At 50.2% G+C, this 19,192-nt stretch overlaps 9 protein-coding genes across 9 annotated transcripts; 5 read left to right on the top strand and 4 right to left on the bottom strand.

The window, feature by feature from the left end:
* Nucleotides 1-859: 859 nt before the first annotated feature.
* On the bottom strand, nt 860-2,493 carry BO97DRAFT_468513 (uncharacterized protein). The gene is made up of 3 exons (XM_025699756.1): nt 2,082-2,493; nt 1,771-2,007; nt 860-1,715 (listed from the first exon to the last, which is right to left on the bottom strand). The coding sequence occupies exons 1-3, from the start codon at nt 2,320-2,322 to the stop codon at nt 949-951; spliced, it is 1,245 nt and encodes a 414-aa protein (XP_025554791.1). The 5' UTR covers nt 2,323-2,493; the 3' UTR covers nt 860-948.
* A 238-nt stretch (nt 2,494-2,731) lies between these two features.
* On the top strand, nt 2,732-4,018 carry BO97DRAFT_403591 (tropomyosin). The gene is made up of 3 exons (XM_025694774.1): nt 2,732-2,901; nt 3,109-3,413; nt 3,484-4,018. The coding sequence occupies exons 1-3, from the start codon at nt 2,884-2,886 to the stop codon at nt 3,644-3,646; spliced, it is 486 nt and encodes a 161-aa protein (XP_025554790.1). The 5' UTR covers nt 2,732-2,883; the 3' UTR covers nt 3,647-4,018.
* Nucleotides 3,988-4,711, bottom strand: BO97DRAFT_468511 (rRNA-processing protein RRP17; the record flags this gene model as incomplete). Its single annotated transcript, XM_025699755.1, has 2 exons — nt 3,988-4,473; nt 4,532-4,711. 2 exons carry the CDS (start codon nt 4,709-4,711, stop codon nt 3,988-3,990), a joined length of 666 nt encoding a protein of 221 aa, XP_025554789.1.
* Nucleotides 4,712-4,949: 238 nt separating this feature from the next.
* Nucleotides 4,950-6,437, top strand: BO97DRAFT_468510 (Ac45/VOA1 transmembrane domain-containing protein). Its single transcript, XM_025699754.1, has 5 exons — nt 4,950-5,115; nt 5,188-5,486; nt 5,547-5,651; nt 5,713-5,949; nt 6,001-6,437. Exons 1-5 carry the CDS (start codon nt 5,021-5,023, stop codon nt 6,138-6,140), a joined length of 876 nt encoding a protein of 291 aa, XP_025554788.1. The 5' UTR covers nt 4,950-5,020; the 3' UTR covers nt 6,141-6,437.
* A 269-nt stretch (nt 6,438-6,706) lies between these two features.
* Nucleotides 6,707-8,319, top strand: BO97DRAFT_403589 (uncharacterized protein). The gene has a single exon (XM_025694773.1). The coding sequence runs from the start codon at nt 7,038-7,040 to the stop codon at nt 8,124-8,126; it is 1,089 nt and encodes a 362-aa protein (XP_025554787.1). The 5' UTR covers nt 6,707-7,037; the 3' UTR covers nt 8,127-8,319.
* A 333-nt stretch (nt 8,320-8,652) lies between these two features.
* BO97DRAFT_468509 (EXS domain-containing protein) lies at nt 8,653-10,407 on the bottom strand. Its single transcript, XM_025699753.1, has 5 exons — nt 10,088-10,407; nt 9,965-10,014; nt 9,215-9,897; nt 8,835-9,148; nt 8,653-8,765 (listed from the first exon to the last, which is right to left on the bottom strand). The coding sequence occupies exons 1-5, from the start codon at nt 10,170-10,172 to the stop codon at nt 8,692-8,694; spliced, it is 1,206 nt and encodes a 401-aa protein (XP_025554786.1). The 5' UTR covers nt 10,173-10,407; the 3' UTR covers nt 8,653-8,691.
* A 253-nt stretch (nt 10,408-10,660) lies between these two features.
* pex10 (ubiquitin-protein ligase peroxin 10) lies at nt 10,661-12,033 on the top strand. The gene has a single exon (XM_025694772.1). It carries the CDS (start codon nt 10,773-10,775, stop codon nt 11,892-11,894), a length of 1,122 nt encoding a protein of 373 aa, XP_025554785.1. The 5' UTR covers nt 10,661-10,772; the 3' UTR covers nt 11,895-12,033.
* Nucleotides 12,034-12,101: 68 nt separating this feature from the next.
* On the bottom strand, nt 12,102-14,162 carry BO97DRAFT_218210 (3'-5' exonuclease). Its single transcript, XM_025690631.1, has 4 exons — nt 13,964-14,162; nt 13,744-13,912; nt 12,576-13,681; nt 12,102-12,520 (listed from the first exon to the last, which is right to left on the bottom strand). Exons 2-4 carry the CDS (start codon nt 13,770-13,772, stop codon nt 12,309-12,311), a joined length of 1,347 nt encoding a protein of 448 aa, XP_025554784.1. The 5' UTR covers nt 13,773-13,912; nt 13,964-14,162; the 3' UTR covers nt 12,102-12,308.
* Nucleotides 14,163-14,190: 28 nt separating this feature from the next.
* Nucleotides 14,191-15,074, top strand: BO97DRAFT_403586 (RNA-binding protein LSM5). Its single transcript, XM_025694771.1, has 6 exons — nt 14,191-14,351; nt 14,409-14,465; nt 14,523-14,561; nt 14,618-14,645; nt 14,762-14,825; nt 14,880-15,074. Exons 1-6 carry the CDS (start codon nt 14,327-14,329, stop codon nt 14,916-14,918), a joined length of 252 nt encoding a protein of 83 aa, XP_025554783.1. The 5' UTR covers nt 14,191-14,326; the 3' UTR covers nt 14,919-15,074.
* Nucleotides 15,075-19,192: the final 4,118 nt, after the last annotated feature.

Below are 19,192 nucleotides of genomic sequence, written 5' to 3'. Positions count from 1 at the left end.
ACTGTCAGGTCGAATCAACGATCATGGCCGTTTTTGTGTCGATTGTTCAATCAATCTCACTGTATATTTGATCCACAAAATACAAGAGCAAGTAGCAAGATAGCTTTGCTTGGCCTTGTTTGGGTCTAGTGCTTCGTCGACTGTTCCAGGGCTGTTGGAGAATACCGATTATTCACTGAGAGAAGGAGGAGAAGCGGTGAGAGTATGAACATGTGTATGAGTGTTAGGAGTGTGATATGAAGCAGCCCCAAAATGCTCGCGAGAGCCATCACTCTCGGACTTAGGTCCAATTGTTATCACCCCATTTTGTCTTTTCTACTTAACACAATTATCAGCTTATTGTTTTGAAGATGCGCCCGGCAGGGAAATCCGACGGGGAGGTTCGGGACCCAGACCGACCGATGCATCCACGGTAAGCACAAGTGGCACAGGTGGCACACCCACCCACATAGCAAGTGCTGAAACGATTCCCAGGCGAATGATCACTCGGATAATGTTCTTAGTAACGCATGCCCTGGCCACTTATATTGACTCTCTCGCTGGTGATGACGACTGATCCTGAGGATACCGTGTCCATTATCACTAATATGCTGCAAATCGTATGCATGCTGGGTATGCAAGTAACCATTAATGGCCTGTCGATCGCCCTAATTCCCTTTCCCCCGCGTCAAAGTCTCACAAGCTAAATGCTGCATGTAATCATATCATCAAATAACCTCAATGCAAAAACGCCCCTTGAATTCCCCAATCTTGACTGTCTTCCAAGGAATTGCTTCTCATCATAGCACGCAATGAAAGTAAAACATCGAGAAGGGACAGAATGTAAGCACCATCTGAAACACCATGGAACTACCAAGTGAAAAAAAAAAAAAAAAGGGATCAACTTTCTGAGACACCGAACCCTCCCCCCGAGTTTGTAGGCCTTTGCTCTCATATGCGAAATAGTCATCACAGCGTCAATTGAAAATTCTGAGCTTCTTCATCTTCCCCGTAGACCGGGAGCTCCTCATCAGCACCCAAGATGGGAAGTCCGTCTCGCCTGGAGGTCAGGGGTGGCGTGCCAGAAGGATGCAGGTAGGTTTCCGGAGACATGATGCCCTTCGAAACTGTATCCCGGTCTATCGGAGTGGTTGTCCTATTACTCATTCTAGACGACACCTCGCGGCCTCGAGTGTACCCCAAAGTCGTCTTGGAGTTCGCTTCCACTGCGGTATGATGCATGGACGATGAGTTGCTAGGGATCCTGGGCTTCTTTGGAGCAAACAGGGACGTTGTCACCTTTGTCGTCGGTTTAGTCAAAGCAGCCGATCGAGTGCGGGGGACTGATCGATATGTGCCGGAGAGGGCGGTAGCAGCATCACGAGCCCGGATCGTAGAGACATTGCTAGTGCTTCTGGCCAAGCCCGCGGTCGCCCTGGTACGGCGGGTAACGATACGACGTTTCATCGTCTCCTCCACAGGAGGATCCTCAGATTGTTCGGCTTCAGATGGCTCCTCGAAACCGATACTCTCGACTTGCTTCAGAATCATATCATCAACCATTTTGTCGTAGGCGGCCGAGTCTCTCTGAAATTTGCGCTCTTTTCTGGTAAGTCCATCAGGCCCAATTTCATTGTCCCCTCCATACACGCTCTCCAACCCCCGTGCAAGGTTCTTCGGCTGGAATTGAGGGAATGTAGTATCGTATGTGATTTCGTCAGGATGGTCCGGAAGATCTGCTGCTGTTAAGCATTATAAACCGGTGAGCGAGAGATATGTTGGAGTACCGACCTTTGGGCTTGGGCGGCATATACTCAATATCAGGAACGTCATCCTGCACTGGCATGGACTGTATTTCTGGCTGCGCCTGCTCGACAAAGGGAGAGAACTTCTTCACTCTCTGAGTTGAGCCCCTTTTGGTTGTCTTCTCTGGCTTCGCCGTCCCTCCAGGCGGTGCGGGGGTCTGTAGGCCTCTAGCTTTGGCATTTGTGGTTTTCATACCCAAAGGGGCTCGTGAACGGGGGTCCGCTGGACAAGAAACGCGTCATCTTAGCAATCAAATCGACTTCCCTCGTAGTAAGATGACGCCTATTGTCCCATACCTAGTGGGGTAATGAAGGCATCTTTGGCGAGCTCCTTCTGTTTACCTGCTCCCTTCACAGTCCTCTTCCCAAAAGCTAAGGGATCATTTTCATTGTTCAAGGGGACCTTGAAGGGCGTTTTCGGTGCTCGAGCTCCGGGCGTCTTCGGCTGTAGGTGTCTCACGCCTTGATTCAAGGGTTTCGACGCGGCGACTGTCTGGTGATTATGCACCAGGTTTTCTTGGTCGCGGAGTGCCAACATGGCGGCGGTTATGGATCGCGGCGGCGCATTCAATGGCAAGAATCGGGTTGTCCTAGTTGTCGAAGTATTGAATCTGGTGACCCTTGCCAGCAATGCGTCTGGAACAAGAGAAAGTGGTCGAGTAGGCAGTCAAAGTGGTTCTAGATGGGGACATCACGAGCAACCGAGATTGGGAGGGGGGTGTGGAAGTGTGTTTGCCAGGCGGTTGCCCGTGGAGACGGGGCTGGTGAAAGGGGAAAGCCACACAGTCATTCTACGGTCGCTTGCCCGTCAGCCACGGCCCCTATACCAGATCAACTAAGACCCAACCCGCTAGTACTAAGTAGTAGTGCTAGCGGCTGACCGCCAGCGCCAGGCAAGAAAGTCAACCTTCATCTTAAGGCCTCCTCCACTTCCCTTTCTTTCCTCCCTATTATTCCCATCTGTCCCACTCCCCATCTTGCATACAATCACCCTGTCCTCCTTCTCTGGTTTCTCGCTGAGCGAAAACCTGTTTCCACTACATACATCCTACTCTCTTCCACTCGTACATATTTTCTCGTTGCAAATAACATATTCAAAATGGATAAGATTAAGGAGGTGAGTGTCACCCTTTTCCCTCCCCTCTTCCCACCCCCCCCCTGTTGGCGGGGTAGCTTCCAAGCTGTCCCGAAGGCCTACCTGCACCACCTATCGTCCTTGCCTCATCTTCTCGATCTTGCATATTTTTGCTGCAGCTCGTTCTTCATAAACGGAAAAAGCAAAATAAACTTTCCCCGAAATGCAGACTGACCCTGGCTGGTGTAGAGAATGAACAACCTCCGCCTTGAGGCCGAGGAGGCTCAAGAGAAGGTTGAAGAACTCAAGACCAAGGTTAAGACGTTGGAGCAGGAGAACCTGGCCAAGGAGCAGGAGATTACATCCCTCAACCACCGGAACCAGCTTCTGGAGGGTGAGGTGGAGAAGCTTGAGACTGCCCTCAAGGAGGCCAAGGACGCTGCCAACCAGGGCGCCCAGCACGATACCCAGAATGAAGCCCTCCAGAGACGTCTGCAGCTCCTGGAAGAGGAGGCCGAGGATGCCGACAAGAACTTGCGCGAGACGAACGAGAAGTATGTTTTATCCCCTGATTCTCCTTCCGCGCTCAAGGGAAGTTGATGCTGACTACGCTGGTGTTTCCAGGCTCCGCCAAACCGACGTCAAGGCTGGTCACTACGAGCGCAAGGTGCAGGCCCTCGAGGCTTCTCGTGACCAATGGGAAAGCAAGTATGAGGAGATGGCCAAGAAGTACGCTGAGCTGCAGAAGGATCTCCACGACCTTGAGGTCTCTATCAGCAATGTCTAAAAGGCCAGCGTGGCGAAGTGCCGGCAAACGGGGGACCCAGCATCTCTTTTTCCACATATACTATTCTTTTAGCTTTCTATCCCTCTGCACATCACAGCCTGATTTCTTACGTTCCTGTCGGCAGGAAGCGGCTTTGGCAGTCTCTGTCCGTCTTGTCATCTAGCTGGTTTGTCATCGATCCCACCAACCGGTTCTCCGCTCGTCCTTGCAACCTTGTTTATCTTTTGACTCGACGTCAAACATTTTCATCATTGCCACGAGAGGTACATAGAGTATATTTAATAGGAGTGTCCATGTGCGTTGTCACCATATGTGAAGATTATGAAATGCAAGCTCCATGCTCATGAACGTTCGCGTCGAGCGTTTGCCTTTCTCGATTTAGATGCGCGCTCCTTCATTCTCGTCACCTTGCGGTCTTCCTTGCTTTCGTAACGGAACTTCTTTTTCTTCTTCTTGGGCTTGGTGTCGGACTTCCGCTTCTTGCTTTGTTCGGCAGACGGGATGGGATCGGCAGTCGCTCTAGACCCTGACTCTGATCCTTCGTCTTCATTATCGGAATCGTCGACTGTCGATCGGAAGAGTCCTTCCTTAGAGGTATCCATCTCCTCCACTGTTACCGTCGTATATTTGTCTTCGTCGATATATTCAGCTTCGTAGTCCACGGCGGGAGGTTCCGCAAAGCCCTCCCAATCCTCTTCCTCGTTCTCCTCGTCTTCGCTCTCCTGGTCTGAGCCATCGCTGCCATCTTCCGCTGCCTGCAGCTTTTTAAGTTGTCTTTTATGTTCTTCGATCGCACGTTGGAAACCAGCAGTTCGTTCTTCCCGAATCTAGATCGACGCTGAAGTTAGCCTGGATATAGCGGTTTGGCACAAGCATAAGATTTACCCTCTTGCGCTCTTCCCTCTTCAATTCTTTCGCTTTCTTGATTGCCACTTCCTGTGCATGCTTGATTCGTTGCTGCTTTCGCTTGCGAAAGCCTGTAAGGAATGATTCGCGGTCAGCAGGGTCGAAGTTAATTTCCTCAACTTTGCTGGCCACCTTTCTCCTCTTTGCTTGAGGACCCATTCTGGGGGGGGAGCAGTGAGAGAGAGTTATTGACGGTTGGAAAGATATTATTGATATATGAAGCACAGCAGTGAGTTGAAATTGCTATAGTATAGGTATCGAAGGACTTGTGCAAAATTTCACTGAAAAAAAAATGCACGATAAGAACGGAGTACAAATTGTAAAGGAAGCTAAACCGTGCCGTGCCGAAGTTTGGCTCGACCGCCTCCGAGCCGGCGGGCCATCACACCTGGCTCCAACATCATCCATCCGGGGGGTTTTCCAGATAGCACTACATCTATTTAAATAATCATATCTTGCTCATCCACCATGCGCTTGGGAACTCTCTCATTGCTCGCTCTGGGGGCGACTACGACTAGCGCTTTTCGTGACACTTCTCCCTTTTTCCTAGCTTCGACCTCCGAGTATGAACAACCAACCTTGCGCGCAGGCGGACCTTCAGCGTCAACGAATGAGCCAGCTAACAGCTCCCTTAGAAATCTCTCTACCTCCGCACAGCTCAAGACTGCCTCCTCGCTGTTGGAAGACCTTTCTTCAAAACTTTCTGGCTGTCCTTCCGACTACTATGTTATCGCTTCCCAACCTGGTGTTCACAGCAACGACTTCTCTACCCTCAAGTCCGCACCCCGTCTCGGCGCGAAATTGACTGGAAAAGACCGTACCATCCGGTCGAAGACAATTGTGAACGAGGTTGTGGGAGTCTTGGAAGCAAGAAAGGTGCAGGAATTGATTGAAGCGGAGTGCGGAGCTCAATCTACCATCATCGACGCCTCCGGTGTGTATCTTTCTATGGACAAGCTGCGCATGGCCGCCTGGGCTAACATTCTTTTAAAAGCTGGCACTTATTCCCCCGACTTTGGCGCTGTGCCCCGTGTCATTCGCCTTGACTTTCCAGTCCTTCCCCAGGGATCTGAGCGCCGCCACCAGCTTTCCGATAATGGTTCGTACCCAAGCCATTTCACATTTTATCTCCCCAGAGTAAACTCCTAATATGCCGACAGATGGCCTTCTCTCTGATATCGTTGGACGACTACCGGAATCGAAGAAATACACTGTCCTTTACATCACTTCGCCCAGGGAAGCCGTGAACTCCGATGCCGGTGTTTACCAAGCTGAAGATGCTTCCTACCAAGACCCTGTCCACATGGACCTGAAGCGGGACTTCTCAGCACATGGTCTAGGGGATGATGTTCCCTCGAACAAGACTCTTTTCCGCGAATACCACTATTTCACACCAGGTATGTGCAGCACGCTCTGTTTACGACAGCCTCAATTCTGACTGCATCTAGGTATCATCATGGGCCTGCTCGCTTCCCTCTTCTGTCTTCTCATCTTGTATGTTGGTCTCAGTGCTCTTTTGAGCCTCGAGGTTCCTTACGCTGCGTTTGAGAAGGACACCGCCGCTAGTGTGCAGAAGAAGCAGCAATGATTTGTTTGATTCCTGGAGAAAGCCCATCGTAAACTATGTTCAGCTTCCTTGTTCTGTTTGTTCATCTCAAATATTGCCAAATTCACTGCCTATCTTTATGCTGGAGTTTCCTCCTTTTTTTTTCCCCCTTTGCGAAATTTCATGACGCTATATGAAATGTGATGTACGCTATGTTCGAGTGCATGCGCCTGGATCTGGTTGTTATCGATAATGGCCACGTGATTGGATGGAATGCGGGCATTTGGAGGCCGGATTACGGTTACTAGTTATTTTATTGACACTTGATGAGATGTCTTGAACCTTCATCTCGAGCTAGTCAGAACCAACGCAGGAATACCCATAAATAGCGACTCCAATCACTGCATGTCCATCACGTGAACATGCTAGACTGTGGCCTTAGGCAGGGATGGAGGGTCCAGACGGAGCACGGGGCAACCCACCCCCCGTATTATTGCCTCTGCCGCTGATTATTATTGTCCGTTGTCGTCGCACTTGTGCATCGTTGACTTGTTGACTTCCAAGCGCTCGCTCGCCTGTCTCTCGCTATTCAGCATGGTTTTTTTCTGACAACCCTACCCGCATTTTGCATCCGTCGTTAGTTCAGGCCGTCGGCCGATCTGATCTTAGACCCTCTCTGTTGGGTGGAGACTCGCCTGATAGTGCCTCCCCCCCCCGTCTGCCTTGAGACAGCCGCTGTTGATGCAATCAGATTAAGGAAACACTCGCTTTAATATACTCGCGCCGTCTGGATAAGTGACATTGCCCTTTGGCTATGCTTAGATCTGTCCTGCGTCAGCGATCCTTTATCGGGCGACATTTGCGCTATCGAGAACGTTCATCCCCGCATCTCAAACCGCCTTTGCGCATTTTGTGATTCTGTGATCAATATCAACGGCCATGGTCGCTCTATCAAGGGGCCCCGGAAAGGCCCGTCGACCCCCAATCACTCTGCTTTTCGTGTTTCTTGCCATACTTCTTGCACAAGTATCCGTCGCCCAAGATGCGACAACGGACGACAGTACGACAACCACCACAAGCGTGAGCTCGAGCACTGAGTCTACCACAACTTCATCATCATCCTCGTCCTCGTCCTCGTCCTCGACAAGCGCTACAACTACCACTTCCTCGAAGAGTAGTGCCACAACGACAGCTTCAACTATGTCAATTAGTGGAGATACCTCGTCAACATCTACTGGATCAGCGACTTCATCTTCGTCCTCAGACGGTTACCCCATCGTCACTGTGCCGCCGACTGCAGATGCGCCATATATGCAGAAGTCTAATATCCCGGAGGGAACCCTGTTCATTGCCGTTGGAGCAGTTCTGGGGGCCATCGGGCTTGCAATTCTAGCATGGCGCGGTATAGTTGCGTGGTCTGTTAATCGCTCCGTCCGCCAAGCGGCAATGACGCGCTCGTCCGAGTCGAAAGGCCTCTTGCGTTCGAAGAGAAGAAAGTCACGCGCTCGAAGATCCTCCTCCACAGGACCTGGCGTCGCCCTCGACAAGCTCGGGGGAGCCGGTAATCACCAGCACCACCGTCACAGCCACCACAGCCACCGACACCATCGAACTTCCAAGGGCCCCAGCGCCAACAGCGGGCTCTTCTTCTCCCCAACCGCCGGAATGCAGCACGGCAGTGGTATTCGCCGCTCCAGCTACCTCCCCGCGGGCTATTACAACACCAACAACGCTGGGACTCCCCCGCGCACCCAAGATGCACGCTATTCCGCCGCCGATCTGACGGGGCTCGGGGGTCCTCCAACACAAGGCTATGCGCGAACTAAGTCTGGCCCCAGTCCTCCCGAGTCACCTGGTCTACCTCAATACCACGATCAGCAGGATACCCCTCCTCGTCGCAGCACCCGGCGGTCTCACGTCGAAGCTTCCACCAGCACCGTAAATCTAGCCTCTCCGCCAGCCGGAAGGACTCCGAGCGCATACCTAGAAGATTTATTCGATAGTCATCCGCCTCAGGACCGGGCATGATCCTTGTCGAGTGGATGGCTATACCTTCGTATCTACTGTTCTTCACATTACTTTTAGGTTATCTTCCGCGCTGATTCCATATACCTTCGTCCAAATCTTACCCCATTCCTGTGTCTAACTATATTATTTCCTGTGCATAACATCTCGTGGCATTGATGCATTTTGTTGTCTCTAGTATACAATTTCCTTTTCGAGCATAGTCGAAGTGTCTAATATCAGATTCTGATGAAATTAAGTTAATGCGAATCTATCCAAAGTGCTGCGTCAGACGTAGTTGTTCTTTGATGCTTGCAGGTAATTGGAGGCAATTCAGATATTCTTGTACCAGTTGTCTAATATGTCAGGGATTTATCGGTAATACCCTCACGTGTCACAGCCCAATTGAATAATGCAAGGCCAGGATACAGGCATATCATTGTGTGCGGTTGAGCAACAAAAACAAGATGGATTAGACTACGAGCCGGAAGAATTTCGGAACATAAAAGTCTATACATGGAAAGATATAGATAAATATATATTAATGTATGGACGGAGCACGATCTAAAATGCACGTACGCTCTGTGAATCAGTCCGCATCCAGCTTGCCGCTGAATTCGCCAAGCAAAATGTCGTCTGGGGCTGGACCACGGTTGTTCCTGACTGTTGTGTCGCAGCGTTAGCCGTGCGTGATACAGAGAAAAGGAAACGTGGTGGCTGCAGGGAACTTACTCCACTCGGTCTCTATTCGTAGGAAGATCCACATCCATCGGCGTGTGACCTCAAGGAACATGAGGACAAAAATTCCGAATTCCGTGTCACTTAGCCAGACGAAACCTGACATATATCTCGATAGCCACGAGAACCGGATGGCTAGGTCAATGCTAATGGCAAGGTAGTACTGACGAACGGCGAAGAACCGATGGCGACGGAGGCCGAATGGGTATTCTGGGTTATCACGCAAGGGCGACAAAAGAGTCAAGTCCCAATCCTTGGTGACATCCCAGTAGAATGAATATGCGGAGTTGATAAATGTGCAGATAAACCTAAAGATCCAAGGCTATTAACCCCCACCTCTTTTCTCTGCCACTAGGGTGATAGGAAATACATACAAAAGTCGCGAGAGCCCGGTTTCACTGAACCCGTAGAACTCTAGAGGGTTGTAATTCCTCAACTTCGCTGTAAGTATGATGACAGGAAATGCGGTGGCGTATTTCAAGGCATTGGCCAGATGCTGTGCACCTGTGTTCCCGTTCTTATACCCACCCCGCCATACGCGGAAGTATTCGATGAGACACTGGCGAAGTCGGATCATACTAGGAATGGCTATAACGATGGGGATCAGGTAATCGTTCCCACATTTGCGATTTGGCTTCGATGTGCTGGTGAGATCCCCAGTGAAGAACATGCAGAATGAGACGACCAGGTCTCCTAGGACTTTGGCGTAGCTTGTCAAAGCATCAGCCAAAAGAATATCCCCAAACTTGCCATCTTGGGGTTGCGCCAGTCCACCAACACAGATGCGCCTTAACGTGGTGAACAGGCGGAATCGCCCCGTGCGCGCAACACGTATGAAGGGTTGAATTAAGATGATCGCTGCGATAAAGAAGTATGATTGCGGGATGTAGTCCACTGACTCAACGCGTTGTCGAGAGCCATGGGTGACGGGCCAGAAGATGAGGAGGGAGATCACAAGAGGGATGGTCAGGAGAGTGGCTAAGCGATATGCGGAGGCGTAGTGAGGCTGCTGGCTGGGTGACTGGCGGTGTGGATATCGAATAAGGGAGGGAACGTCCTGGAGATCATTAGCAAAGATGTCATGAGGACGAAGGACTAGGATAGACTGAGGGGGATCAACCCACAATATTCGCTTTTGAGAGATACTGCAAATTGGCACCCCAACCCCAGAACCCTGCCAAATGCAATCAACAACGATTAGACAGGGTAGGAGAGTAATCGAATTAGAATTGGAGAGATTAGCATACCAGCCAGTAGAATCACCGCCACTCGCGAAGGGAAGGGAAGGAAAAGACTGAAGCCATCCAATTGAGCATGTTGATCAGGACCCATATTCCATTGAAGAAGCGGCGCCGGTTCTGTCAGCACTTAGAACAGTGAGACGGGGAAACCAAGGAAAGAATAGGGATTAACTACAAGGGAAGTAGATCCCCGGAAAGGAATTGGGAAAAGCAAGAAGATATGGAAGAAGAGAAAGAAGAAGACGACGACGACGACGAACACTGCAGTCAGAAAGCGACTCAGGGTGAGTTTTGACGAGCACGAATACTCTCAATCATGCATGACCCGCAAGTGTTTAGACCAGACAAAAAGAAGCTCAGGGACGGTTTCAGTCTTGACTTTCCAGCGGCTCCGCGCGGCTTTTCGGGATTAGCCTGGCTGGAGGATGCGTACTTGTTCCGCTTTTGATCTAGCGGCTCCTCTTGGCGCCGGCTTCCAATTTTGGACGCAACTGTATAATCACGTGAGTGTTACCGAGGTATCTTTGGCTCCTGCCGTGCCGTTGGGGAAACCCTCCAGGCTTCTCCTCCGCGGACGCTCCGCGATAAAGAGAAGTGATTAGGCCGATGACTTCATCTTCAGCTTGCTAGTTGTCACTACTCACTTCGTGGTCCAACCACATAATATTTGTTCATTCTGACTTCCTTCAAGATGGCAGACGAAGATCTCTCAATAACCACAGCTCCCGCTTCCACTGCTTCTGTACGTCCTTCGGGTCACTTCTACCCTTTCGCTACCTCGCCGGACATCATCCGCTCTCACGAGAAGGATGTCTTCCTGACCGCGAGTTTGACCAACCAAGCCCAAACGATCGCCCGCTCCCTCCGGGGTGCTCGATTCGCGCATACTCATTCCGAGGCCATCAAACGTCTGACGGAGATCCTATATTTCTCTCTTACCACCTTGATCGGGAATCGAACATTGGGGGAGGAGTATTGCGACCTGGTGCAATTGGAGGACGACACACTGCAGCTACCATCTCTGTTTCGGCGGATCGGATACATCCTAAGCAGCGTTCTACTGCCGTGGACGCTTCAGCGGATTATCCCCGCATTCCGACAACGACTGCGAGCCAAGCTCGAACGTAGCATTGCTCGCCAAGAGTACAAGAAGGCCCCAACAACGACAGGCGCGAGCAATGATTGCAAGCAGTCCGGCTCTCTTTTCTCGAAGCTGCGCATACAACGATACATCCTCGATAACCTCGACTCGATCACCTCATTGTCGCCGATCTATGCCGTCAGCATCGCGACTTTCTACTTCACCGGCGCCTACTACCACCTGTCAAAACGCTTCTGGGGCTTGCGCTATATTTTCACCAAGAAGATCAACGAGAATGAGCAACGCGTTGGGTATGAAGTTTTGGGCGTTCTTCTTGTCCTACAAATTGCAGTCCAAGGCGTTTTGCACATCAAGAAGGTAGCAGCCGGCTTGAAGCATGAAGGCCAAAACATTCAGTCCGAGGTCGCTGGAGCCGGCGGCCAAGGCGACGCGGTGATAACTTCCATCGAAAACCCGTCTTCGCTTCCGCTTCTTCCGGCTAGCCGTGCCCGGTACGACTTCGCCGAGGACTCGAATGCCGTTCCTTGGATACCTGCAGGCCAACAACGCAAGTGTACCCTATGCCTAGAGTTGTTCAAAGATCCGAGTGCCACCACCTGCGGGCATGTTTTCTGTTGGACATGTGTTCGCGACTGGGTGCGCGAGAAGCCGGAGTGTCCGCTTTGCCGCCAGGAGGTTCTCCTGTCTAAAGTCCTACCCTTGAGAGGGTAGTAGTAGTTTCAGGAGTGTCCCACATGTTCCTGCCGTATACGGTTTTTCTTGGCATGTTTCAGCGTCGTATATTGCTTGTTTCAAATATACCCTTTCTAGTCAGAGATATATTTTGACATTTCCTAGCTAGATTGCAGCCACCAATTAAAATAGTCTCACATCTAGACCGCAATATTCTCTTCAGTCGCTGGGTATTTCGAACCCAAGTCAAAAGGATCAAGGCTAGAAGATCATAGTAGTGATTTAGAACTTTATCTTCTATCGGACTGGCAGCAGGCAGACTCCAATGTCCTAAGATGGAGGACGACTGCTGTAGAAGCGTATTCCAACAATGTTGGAGCGATGAGATGCCTTCCTTAATGGATAGTATATCTCCAGAAAGAGAAATAAATCTGCTCTCCGAATACGGATTGGTCAGATGGCGTCTTTCGGGTTCTCGGGGGTTTCTTCGGATTGCACCACTTCGATTTCTTCTAAGTCAGCAGTGACAGGTGCATCGCAAATAGTACGAATAGGTATATTCAGTTCGGCGTGGGCGGGCAGAGGAGGCGTCGGCTCGAGCGCTTGTCGTTTAGCATTCATCGCGTCAAACAAGCACACGCATGCGTAAGGATCAGATGCAGCATCTTTTCAAGGCCCGGTCAGCAGTTTTCTAATACTGAGAAGCAGAAAGGAACCCACATTGAACTTGGCGATAATTCAAGGCCGCTGTCCACTCGCCGCACCGCACGACTTCGTCTTTGCACAGCGGCAGTCCGAAATGCTCCTCCACCTGCTCGCTAAGATTGACAAGTCGCTTATTGATCAGTTTCGGATTCGACTGACAGTATTTAACAAGCTTATGAAGATGGCTGAGTTCAAAGATCCCGCGCGCATCTATCTGGAGGTACTTGCGGAGACGGGTGCAGTCGGCTTTGATCGACACGCCAGCCTTGGTGATTGCCGGATCTTCGATGATGCGCTTCAGTGTGGGTGGCACAAGGTCGGCGAGGCCTCTTGCCGGTCTGAAGAGCGCAACATGAAAGAGTGCAACGCGGTGTCGGTTCGCGATCTGAATCATCGATACGTTGCCTTGAATGCCGTCCCATGCCGAAGCCGAAGCCTTCCATTCCAAATCAAGCCCGATAATATCATCTTCCAAGAAAAGCTGTGCGACATCTTCGCTGCTTTTCAGGGTCCGGCAATAGTGCACAACTATGTCTTTCCCTTCCGGGCTCTTTTGCAATTTATGGCTCCAGAAGTCTGGGGCTACCGAGTCTGTGGCTATGTCCTTGCGAATTTGTTGTACTGCAACGTGACCCTCAATCGCAGTCCCTGGACCGCTACTGATCGCACTTTCTGGCACAACTGGCCTCTGGGGATCCTTCAATAGAGTCGACGTCTCGGACTTTTGTAATGACCCGAGCGACCCTAGATCTGAGGCTATCGTAGTATTTGAGCTATATGATCGCCTCACCTCTCCCAGACCTTTTCTGGGCTTTGGCCCCACATAACCCCAGGCCCTCCTTCGAACCACAGAAGAGGCGGCTGGTCTTGCCTGGACGGAGCCCTGAGTTCCAGTCTGAGATACTGAAAGTCGCCTACATAAGTCGGACCATGGCAGATGTCTGCGTAGCCGGCGAGCGGCAGCCTCTGGAGCAGGCCTCATGGTCATACCTGAATTCGCCAATATCGCGTAGCATCTGCTCGCAGAAATGCCAAGTCCTTGCTGCTGGCTTGGGGCGCACGACCAGCGTAGCGACCTCGACCAGCTGGCTGCCAACAAAGCTGGATCTGGCGATGTAAATCTGCCTTTCTTGTCAATAGTCGTTAAAGGATGGAATAAGATGGAACAGAGGGTGCAACTGACCGTATAAGTGTTGACGCAAGGACGGGCATTTTATAATTTGAAAACTGAACACTGGAGAAGATGGAATGCTATCCACGCGCGGTTACTTCTGTTTCGGTCCTTGTGATGGCAGGGCGCTTATTGCGGATTAGAGACTTTCGATGATAGTTTATGGTTCAGCATAGTCCTACTCCCAAAACTTAGCCGCTTGAATTTTCTATAGGAATCTTCGGCTGTTCACATTAGAATAGCGGTGTTCACTAAACACGATGATAGCTCCCCTGAAAGTCGGTCAAAATATGGTACTCAGAAGAACCTTTTGAAACATTCAAGGTACAGTACTGGACAGTAAGGGACCCGAGTTGCGCTCTCTGATTGGGCGGACTAAGCGGGACGGATAAACATGGCCTCCAGCGGATGTGCCAAGATTGTCCTCAGGCTGAATGGAATCATCACGCATTCCGCCCACCGCGTCGATTTCTAGATCAAGCATTTTGTCGTCTCTTGGTGCTTCGAAGCCACAATTACCACATCCTGACATTGTATCCGATTCTCGTGTATCATCGTTGCTTCGGTACCTTCATCCAAAAGAAAAATTCTCACTATGGCATCTCAACTGCTTCCTCTTGGTAATCACCGAATCATTTTCGTATACATGATTGCCATCGTGCTGACACTCGGACTAGAGCTGATCGACAAGTGTGTCGGATCTAAAATCTGGGTCATCATGAAGAACGATAAGGGTAAATGCTCCCGGCTTCTCTTCTCTAAGACAAAATCATTAACCTTTCATCAATCAGAGTTCTCCGGTACGTTGCTCGGTTTCGATGACTACGTCAGTAAGTGATGAAGACTTCTCTGCCTTGCGTGAATCAAGAAGCTGACTTTCTCTCAGACATGGTCTTGGAAGATGTGACGGAATTGTAAGTCAAACGATTGTTTCTGACTCTGCATTCGGCTCCGGCTGCCCCATGTCTCTGCTTAAGATCACCTCGCAATTATCGAGCTGTGGTTAGATCTCCATACTGACTGCTAGCAGCGACTATTCGGGTGCTCAAGTCAAGCTTCCTAAGATATTGCTCAATGGCAATAACGTGTGCATGGTATGTCCGTCGTCTTCCTGCTTTCGTGTCCCGTAGGCTAAAGAGACTGTTCAGTTGATCCCTGGAGGCGAAGGCCCTGTTGGTAGCGCATAAAGCTCATGATATTCACGATTCTTCAAGCTCTGTTTCAATTATCCAATGAATATTGATGATTTACTTCGACTTATATTTAATGACCAATTTAATTTTCATGTATCTTCTGTTGTCCTGCTCTCACTAAAGGGATCTTGCCTCATTTTGAAGCATGCGAACGCGTCTGATTGTATGCATCAATATAAATACGTACAAATTTTCCACAGAGGTACATATCAGCCCGCCAGTGAGCCCCGTCTCCTCCTGAATATAAGCACTAGTCCGTCACTCCTCAGTCAGTGTATAAGGGCGTAGTGCTGTTCACTCGGCATGAACAAGCCATTGGCTAATATCCAGGATTACCTTACACCTGGGTTTCATTTGAGAACCTAGACTTAGTCAGTACCTACTTAAGTGACTTTCGAATTTCGCGGATCTAACTACAATGAGCCGATTCAGTGTCCTAATTGTTCTAGAACATGTCCTTCCTCTTAACCATATGACGCGACCGAAGGAGTTCGAAATCACCCCACAATTTGAGCTCCGTTCCCAGCGTCTATTTGGTGACAAAGGTCCGCGCCTACGCCGGCATCCAGTGGTTTGGAATATACGACCTGTAGTGATGTCTCATTTATTCTTTGTTTGAGTTCTTTGATGGTTACCACATGATTGCATTTCGGCTGCTAGGTGGCGAACAATCGGTCGCAAATTTGTCTTCCGGAGTAGTGTCTGTTATTGGCATCCTGAGCGAGTATTCTGAACCGAGGCAGATGCAGAAAGGGGGATGTGACTTCATTCAACTGGAATCCGATTACGAGAGCCAAGATTAGAAGCCAGGCCCCCGAATGAATGATGTCAAAACACGATGGTAAAATGTGGTGGTATACGAGAAATTGAGCAATTAGATGGACGGTATAACCACCGATCATCTCTGGTTCCTGATATTGCCAGAGATGCGGGTGTCATGTCAGCATCCCCAACCAAGCGAAACTTCGTATTGCACGCGGCCCCGACCGACCGACTGCATGACAAGTGAGCAAAAGTGTCAGATACCCCAGAAATTCCTTTTGGAGTGGTGTGGAATCTGTTAGGTAACAGAATCTGCTCTCCCCCGCATTTTCAGCACTGCCCGCATTTAGGAGATAACCCTAGATGACCTTCTGTTCCAAACTCAATAACGACTTGGAAGCCATGATGATTTAATGTCGGACAACTATGCAGTAACTGAAACCGGCGACTCCGGGTGTCAGATCACCGGTTGGGTGGGCCGATTCTTTGCTTGAACGGTGTCATATATGAAATTGTCTGTCTGTCCTCGATGCTACCGTCCTGACTAACTGTCGGGCTTACAATCCCCATGGACTGGCGCGTGCGCTGATATAAATGATACAACACTAAATGTAATCGTTTACAAGGGCCGACAAGCTTAAATCAATTTCCGCCAGATCCAGCGGAGGATGCAGCCACCACGGGATGGTTAGAGTGCCCGAAAGCTGGGCTTGTTAGGAGGCACCAAGAGCGATCGACTATTGGCTTTCGGATACGCCGCATGCTTTGTTGCCTGGTCTGGTACAGAGTGAGGGTAACATCGCGCAAAACAAATCAGTGCAGGGACCGAGCGCCCATGGTGTGGTAACTTTTGCGCATCGAGGTTCGCGGATGGCTAGACTCGGGGGCCGGGACAGAACCCTCAGCCCCTACTCGCTTTTTCTTCCCTGCTTTACACAGACAAAGAGCGAAGCCTGGCAGGTCTATGCAGTGACTAGGGGATTTCCCCAAAGAGATAGTATCTAGCTATGCTGGAACATCACTCAAAGTGACTGACACCTAATTCGATTCTTCAGCATGCTTCTGAACATACCAGACTACAGTCCGCTCGTCCTCTATTGTTGGTAGTACGAAATTTCACCGTCGACAGGGTTTATTGCGGTGGTGTAAGGCTGAAGTCCTTGGCTGCGAGCATCACGTATTGACCGATATGCAAGACCGGTTCTCCAAGGCAGCCTGGCGCTATCCCCGGCCCGGTCTATGGATGGCGATGAATTGCTCGGTCCTATATCATTTTGGGGTCCTGAGCGCCCACCCAGTGCCACTCGAAGCGATGAGAGGAGCCGAAGCTTTGAACAAGTCTGTCACAACTACTCTCCAAGTCCATCAAGTGTGAGTCGAGCAAATATTTGCAGTTGCGTGGTTGAAGAATAAAAGGAAGGTCACACCATCCTCCTCGTCTTTATCGCTTTGATAGTCTGCCCAGCTGAGTGTAACGCCACTCATGTATCAGTGGGATGTTGGCCGAAGCCACAACAGAATCGCGGGTAACGACTCGATTTGTCCCCTTGGGATTCTGCTTTTCCCCTGCCGCGAGCACTCGATCCTGGCTGCTAGCGAAAAATTGCAGTAGGCTGGCACTAATCCTCCTTTGTATTGGCCTCCGTCGTCATGACAGGGGAGGGTGTGCGAATTGCCTTTGAGCAATCCTTTCCAGAACAGGGCTCGCAATGAGACAGTTTCCGTCCTTCAGGATCTTCGAGAACTTCGAGAATGAGGTGAAGAAGCCCTTGGGAAGGAAAAGTGGTCGGCGGGTGACAGCCACGTTGCAATGCAAATCCAGAATTTTCTTGTCAGCACTTGGGAATACATGCAGCTGGATTGCTAAAGCCGAGTATACGTCGGCCAATCGAAACAGCCATGAATCACTCTCTGTTCGCATCTCTGGAATTGATGGCGAACACGTTACAGGGGACTACGAAAAAGGACCTTGGCTTTCCCGGGTGAAAGACTTGTACCTATAGCTCGTAGTTCGCAGCCAGCCAGATGTGGCAGCATCGTAAACTTGCGGCGAGGCATGAGCACAAGGGCTCCTGGGCACTTGACCAGGTATCCGTATCTTAGCTGAGGCCAGCCTCTTGTCAACTATGCGTCTTGGCTCCTTTATTGGTTCCAGTTGATATGCGCGAATTCAATCTCGATCATAGCTGCACGACTGAGGGAGGATGCCCATCTGCCGTCGAACAAACGAAGACTATATGACGTTTCCTTTGGGGCGGTTCCGATAGAAGGGGATTTTGATAGGGCCGAATTGTAGGTATCCGGTGAGTTTCTAGAGGAATCCCAATGAGGCATGAGCGATGTGCATGTGGGAACGATCTTTGATCAGAAGGAGAATATAATTATTTATCAGGAGCTCAGAGATAGCGGATATTGATAGTAATGATAAAAGCGATAGCTATCAACCGCCGGCGTAGAGTCCGTAGATAAGGAGAACTCCACTCTATAGACCCTGTCTATGAAAGGTAGACTAAGAACTGAAACCAACCTTGAACTCAACTGACTTGCAGCACACGTGTTGGAACAGGTTGCTTACGGGTTCATCACTATCACACTGCTGGCTGCACCGGCACGATTTACCAATTTCCTCTTGTGTAGATTAAGAGGTGGGAGCAAATGGCTATTGGCTCGGAAATTTGCACTACCAGTGGCGTCGGAACCTTAACGATGAAATTATTCGGCGTGGACCAAGGCTCTTTACTAAGGACAACCCCCATCCCCCCAGTGGCGGGGGAACCAAGGTCAGCTGGGCGTTTCTGGGCGGTTTCTGGGCGAGTGCTATGTTGAGCGGTGCTGGAATTTGTTCTGTGTCTGAATGCGGAGCTTGACTGTCGCTCTAATCAGTCTGTGGAGCAATCATCTTCGTTCAGTGGGATCAGACGACTGAAAGTCATAGTCAATTCGCATAGTTGATCACCATAGCATGGCAATCTCTTTGTACTGATAAGTAAGTACCAGGAAAGCCCGGGACTAGTCATGGTTAGGTCTAGTCTGGTTGAAAAGGTTCTTTCCCCATGTTGTGTGGCTGATTGTGATTAGCAAGTCAGCTGCTGGCAAACGCGCACTTATCAATACTAATTGTCAAGCCAAAAGTAACAATGAATAATGCTGCTGATAACAGCCAATGAGAATTGGAATAACCTTAATCATGAGCTCAGGTGGCAATCAAGTCCGTTCATGAAATCAAGGGATTTTCCCCAGAATATCAATCGGATGCTTTACCTACCGTAGCTGGCTAGTAGTAGTCAGGCAGGTTTCATCCCAAGCAATTTAGTTTGACCGTCACTAGCTTGCTTTCCCCCGGACTGGTTCCACTCCGACTGTCCTGCCCGTTTGGCTCGGCCACATGGTAGGTTATGCCGTATCAATGCCTGCAACGGCACAATCTGGCCCACCCCTCCCTTCTCCATGCTGATGGTGGGCGATTAAACCCCAAAGCATTGGTGTCATTCATTTAGACCAGACCA

The sequence above is a fragment of the Aspergillus homomorphus genome, assembly GCF_003184865.1.
Source record: "Aspergillus homomorphus CBS 101889 unplaced genomic scaffold BO97scaffold_5, whole genome shotgun sequence".
Classification (NCBI taxonomy): Eukaryota; Fungi; Ascomycota; class Eurotiomycetes; order Eurotiales; family Aspergillaceae; genus Aspergillus; species Aspergillus homomorphus.
This window is presented reverse-complemented; position numbering and strand designations above follow the sequence as displayed.

Excerpts from the sequence above, each read along its gene's own strand:
- BO97DRAFT_468513 (XM_025699756.1), bottom strand. The coding sequence starts at position 2,322 with ATGTTGGCACTCCGCGACCAAGAAAACCTGGTGCATAATCACCAGACA. Across the intron at positions 2,008-2,081 it reads TGCCTTCATTACCCCACTAG|CGGACCCCCGTTCACGAGCC; the intron begins GTATGGGACAAT and ends TTTCTTGTCCAG. Across the intron at positions 1,716-1,770 it reads TATGCCGCCCAAGCCCAAAG|ATCTTCCGGACCATCCTGAC; the intron begins GTCGGTACTCCA and ends TAACAGCAGCAG.
- BO97DRAFT_403591 (XM_025694774.1), top strand. Across the intron at positions 3,414-3,483 it reads TTGCGCGAGACGAACGAGAA|GCTCCGCCAAACCGACGTCA; the intron begins GTATGTTTTATC and ends TGGTGTTTCCAG.
- BO97DRAFT_468510 (XM_025699754.1), top strand. The coding sequence starts at position 5,021 with ATGCGCTTGGGAACTCTCTCATTGCTCGCTCTGGGGGCGACTACGACT. Across the intron at positions 5,116-5,187 it reads TTCCTAGCTTCGACCTCCGA|AAATCTCTCTACCTCCGCAC; the intron begins GTATGAACAACC and ends CAGCTCCCTTAG. Across the intron at positions 5,487-5,546 it reads TACCATCATCGACGCCTCCG|CTGGCACTTATTCCCCCGAC; the intron begins GTGTGTATCTTT and ends TTCTTTTAAAAG.
- BO97DRAFT_403589 (XM_025694773.1), top strand. The coding sequence starts at position 7,038 with ATGGTCGCTCTATCAAGGGGCCCCGGAAAGGCCCGTCGACCCCCAATC.
- BO97DRAFT_468509 (XM_025699753.1), bottom strand. The coding sequence starts at position 10,172 with ATGGGTCCTGATCAACATGCTCAATTGGATGGCTTCAGTCTTTTCCTT. Across the intron at positions 9,149-9,214 it reads ACCGGGCTCTCGCGACTTTT|GTTTATCTGCACATTTATCA; the intron begins GTATGTATTTCC and ends TTGGATCTTTAG. Across the intron at positions 8,766-8,834 it reads ACGAATAGAGACCGAGTGGA|TCAGGAACAACCGTGGTCCA; the intron begins GTAAGTTCCCTG and ends GCGACACAACAG.
- pex10 (XM_025694772.1), top strand. The coding sequence starts at position 10,773 with ATGGCAGACGAAGATCTCTCAATAACCACAGCTCCCGCTTCCACTGCT.
- BO97DRAFT_218210 (XM_025690631.1), bottom strand. The coding sequence starts at position 13,772 with ATGCCCGTCCTTGCGTCAACACTTATACG. Across the intron at positions 13,682-13,743 it reads CTTGCGTCAACACTTATACG|ATTTACATCGCCAGATCCAG; the intron begins GTCAGTTGCACC and ends CAAGAAAGGCAG. Across the intron at positions 12,521-12,575 it reads GAATTATCGCCAAGTTCAAT|ATGCTGCATCTGATCCTTAC; the intron begins GTGGGTTCCTTT and ends GGCCTTGAAAAG.
- BO97DRAFT_403586 (XM_025694771.1), top strand. The coding sequence starts at position 14,327 with ATGGCATCTCAACTGCTTCCTCTTG. Across the intron at positions 14,466-14,522 it reads CATCATGAAGAACGATAAGG|AGTTCTCCGGTACGTTGCTC; the intron begins GTAAATGCTCCC and ends TTCATCAATCAG. Across the intron at positions 14,562-14,617 it reads CGGTTTCGATGACTACGTCA|ACATGGTCTTGGAAGATGTG; the intron begins GTAAGTGATGAA and ends ACTTTCTCTCAG.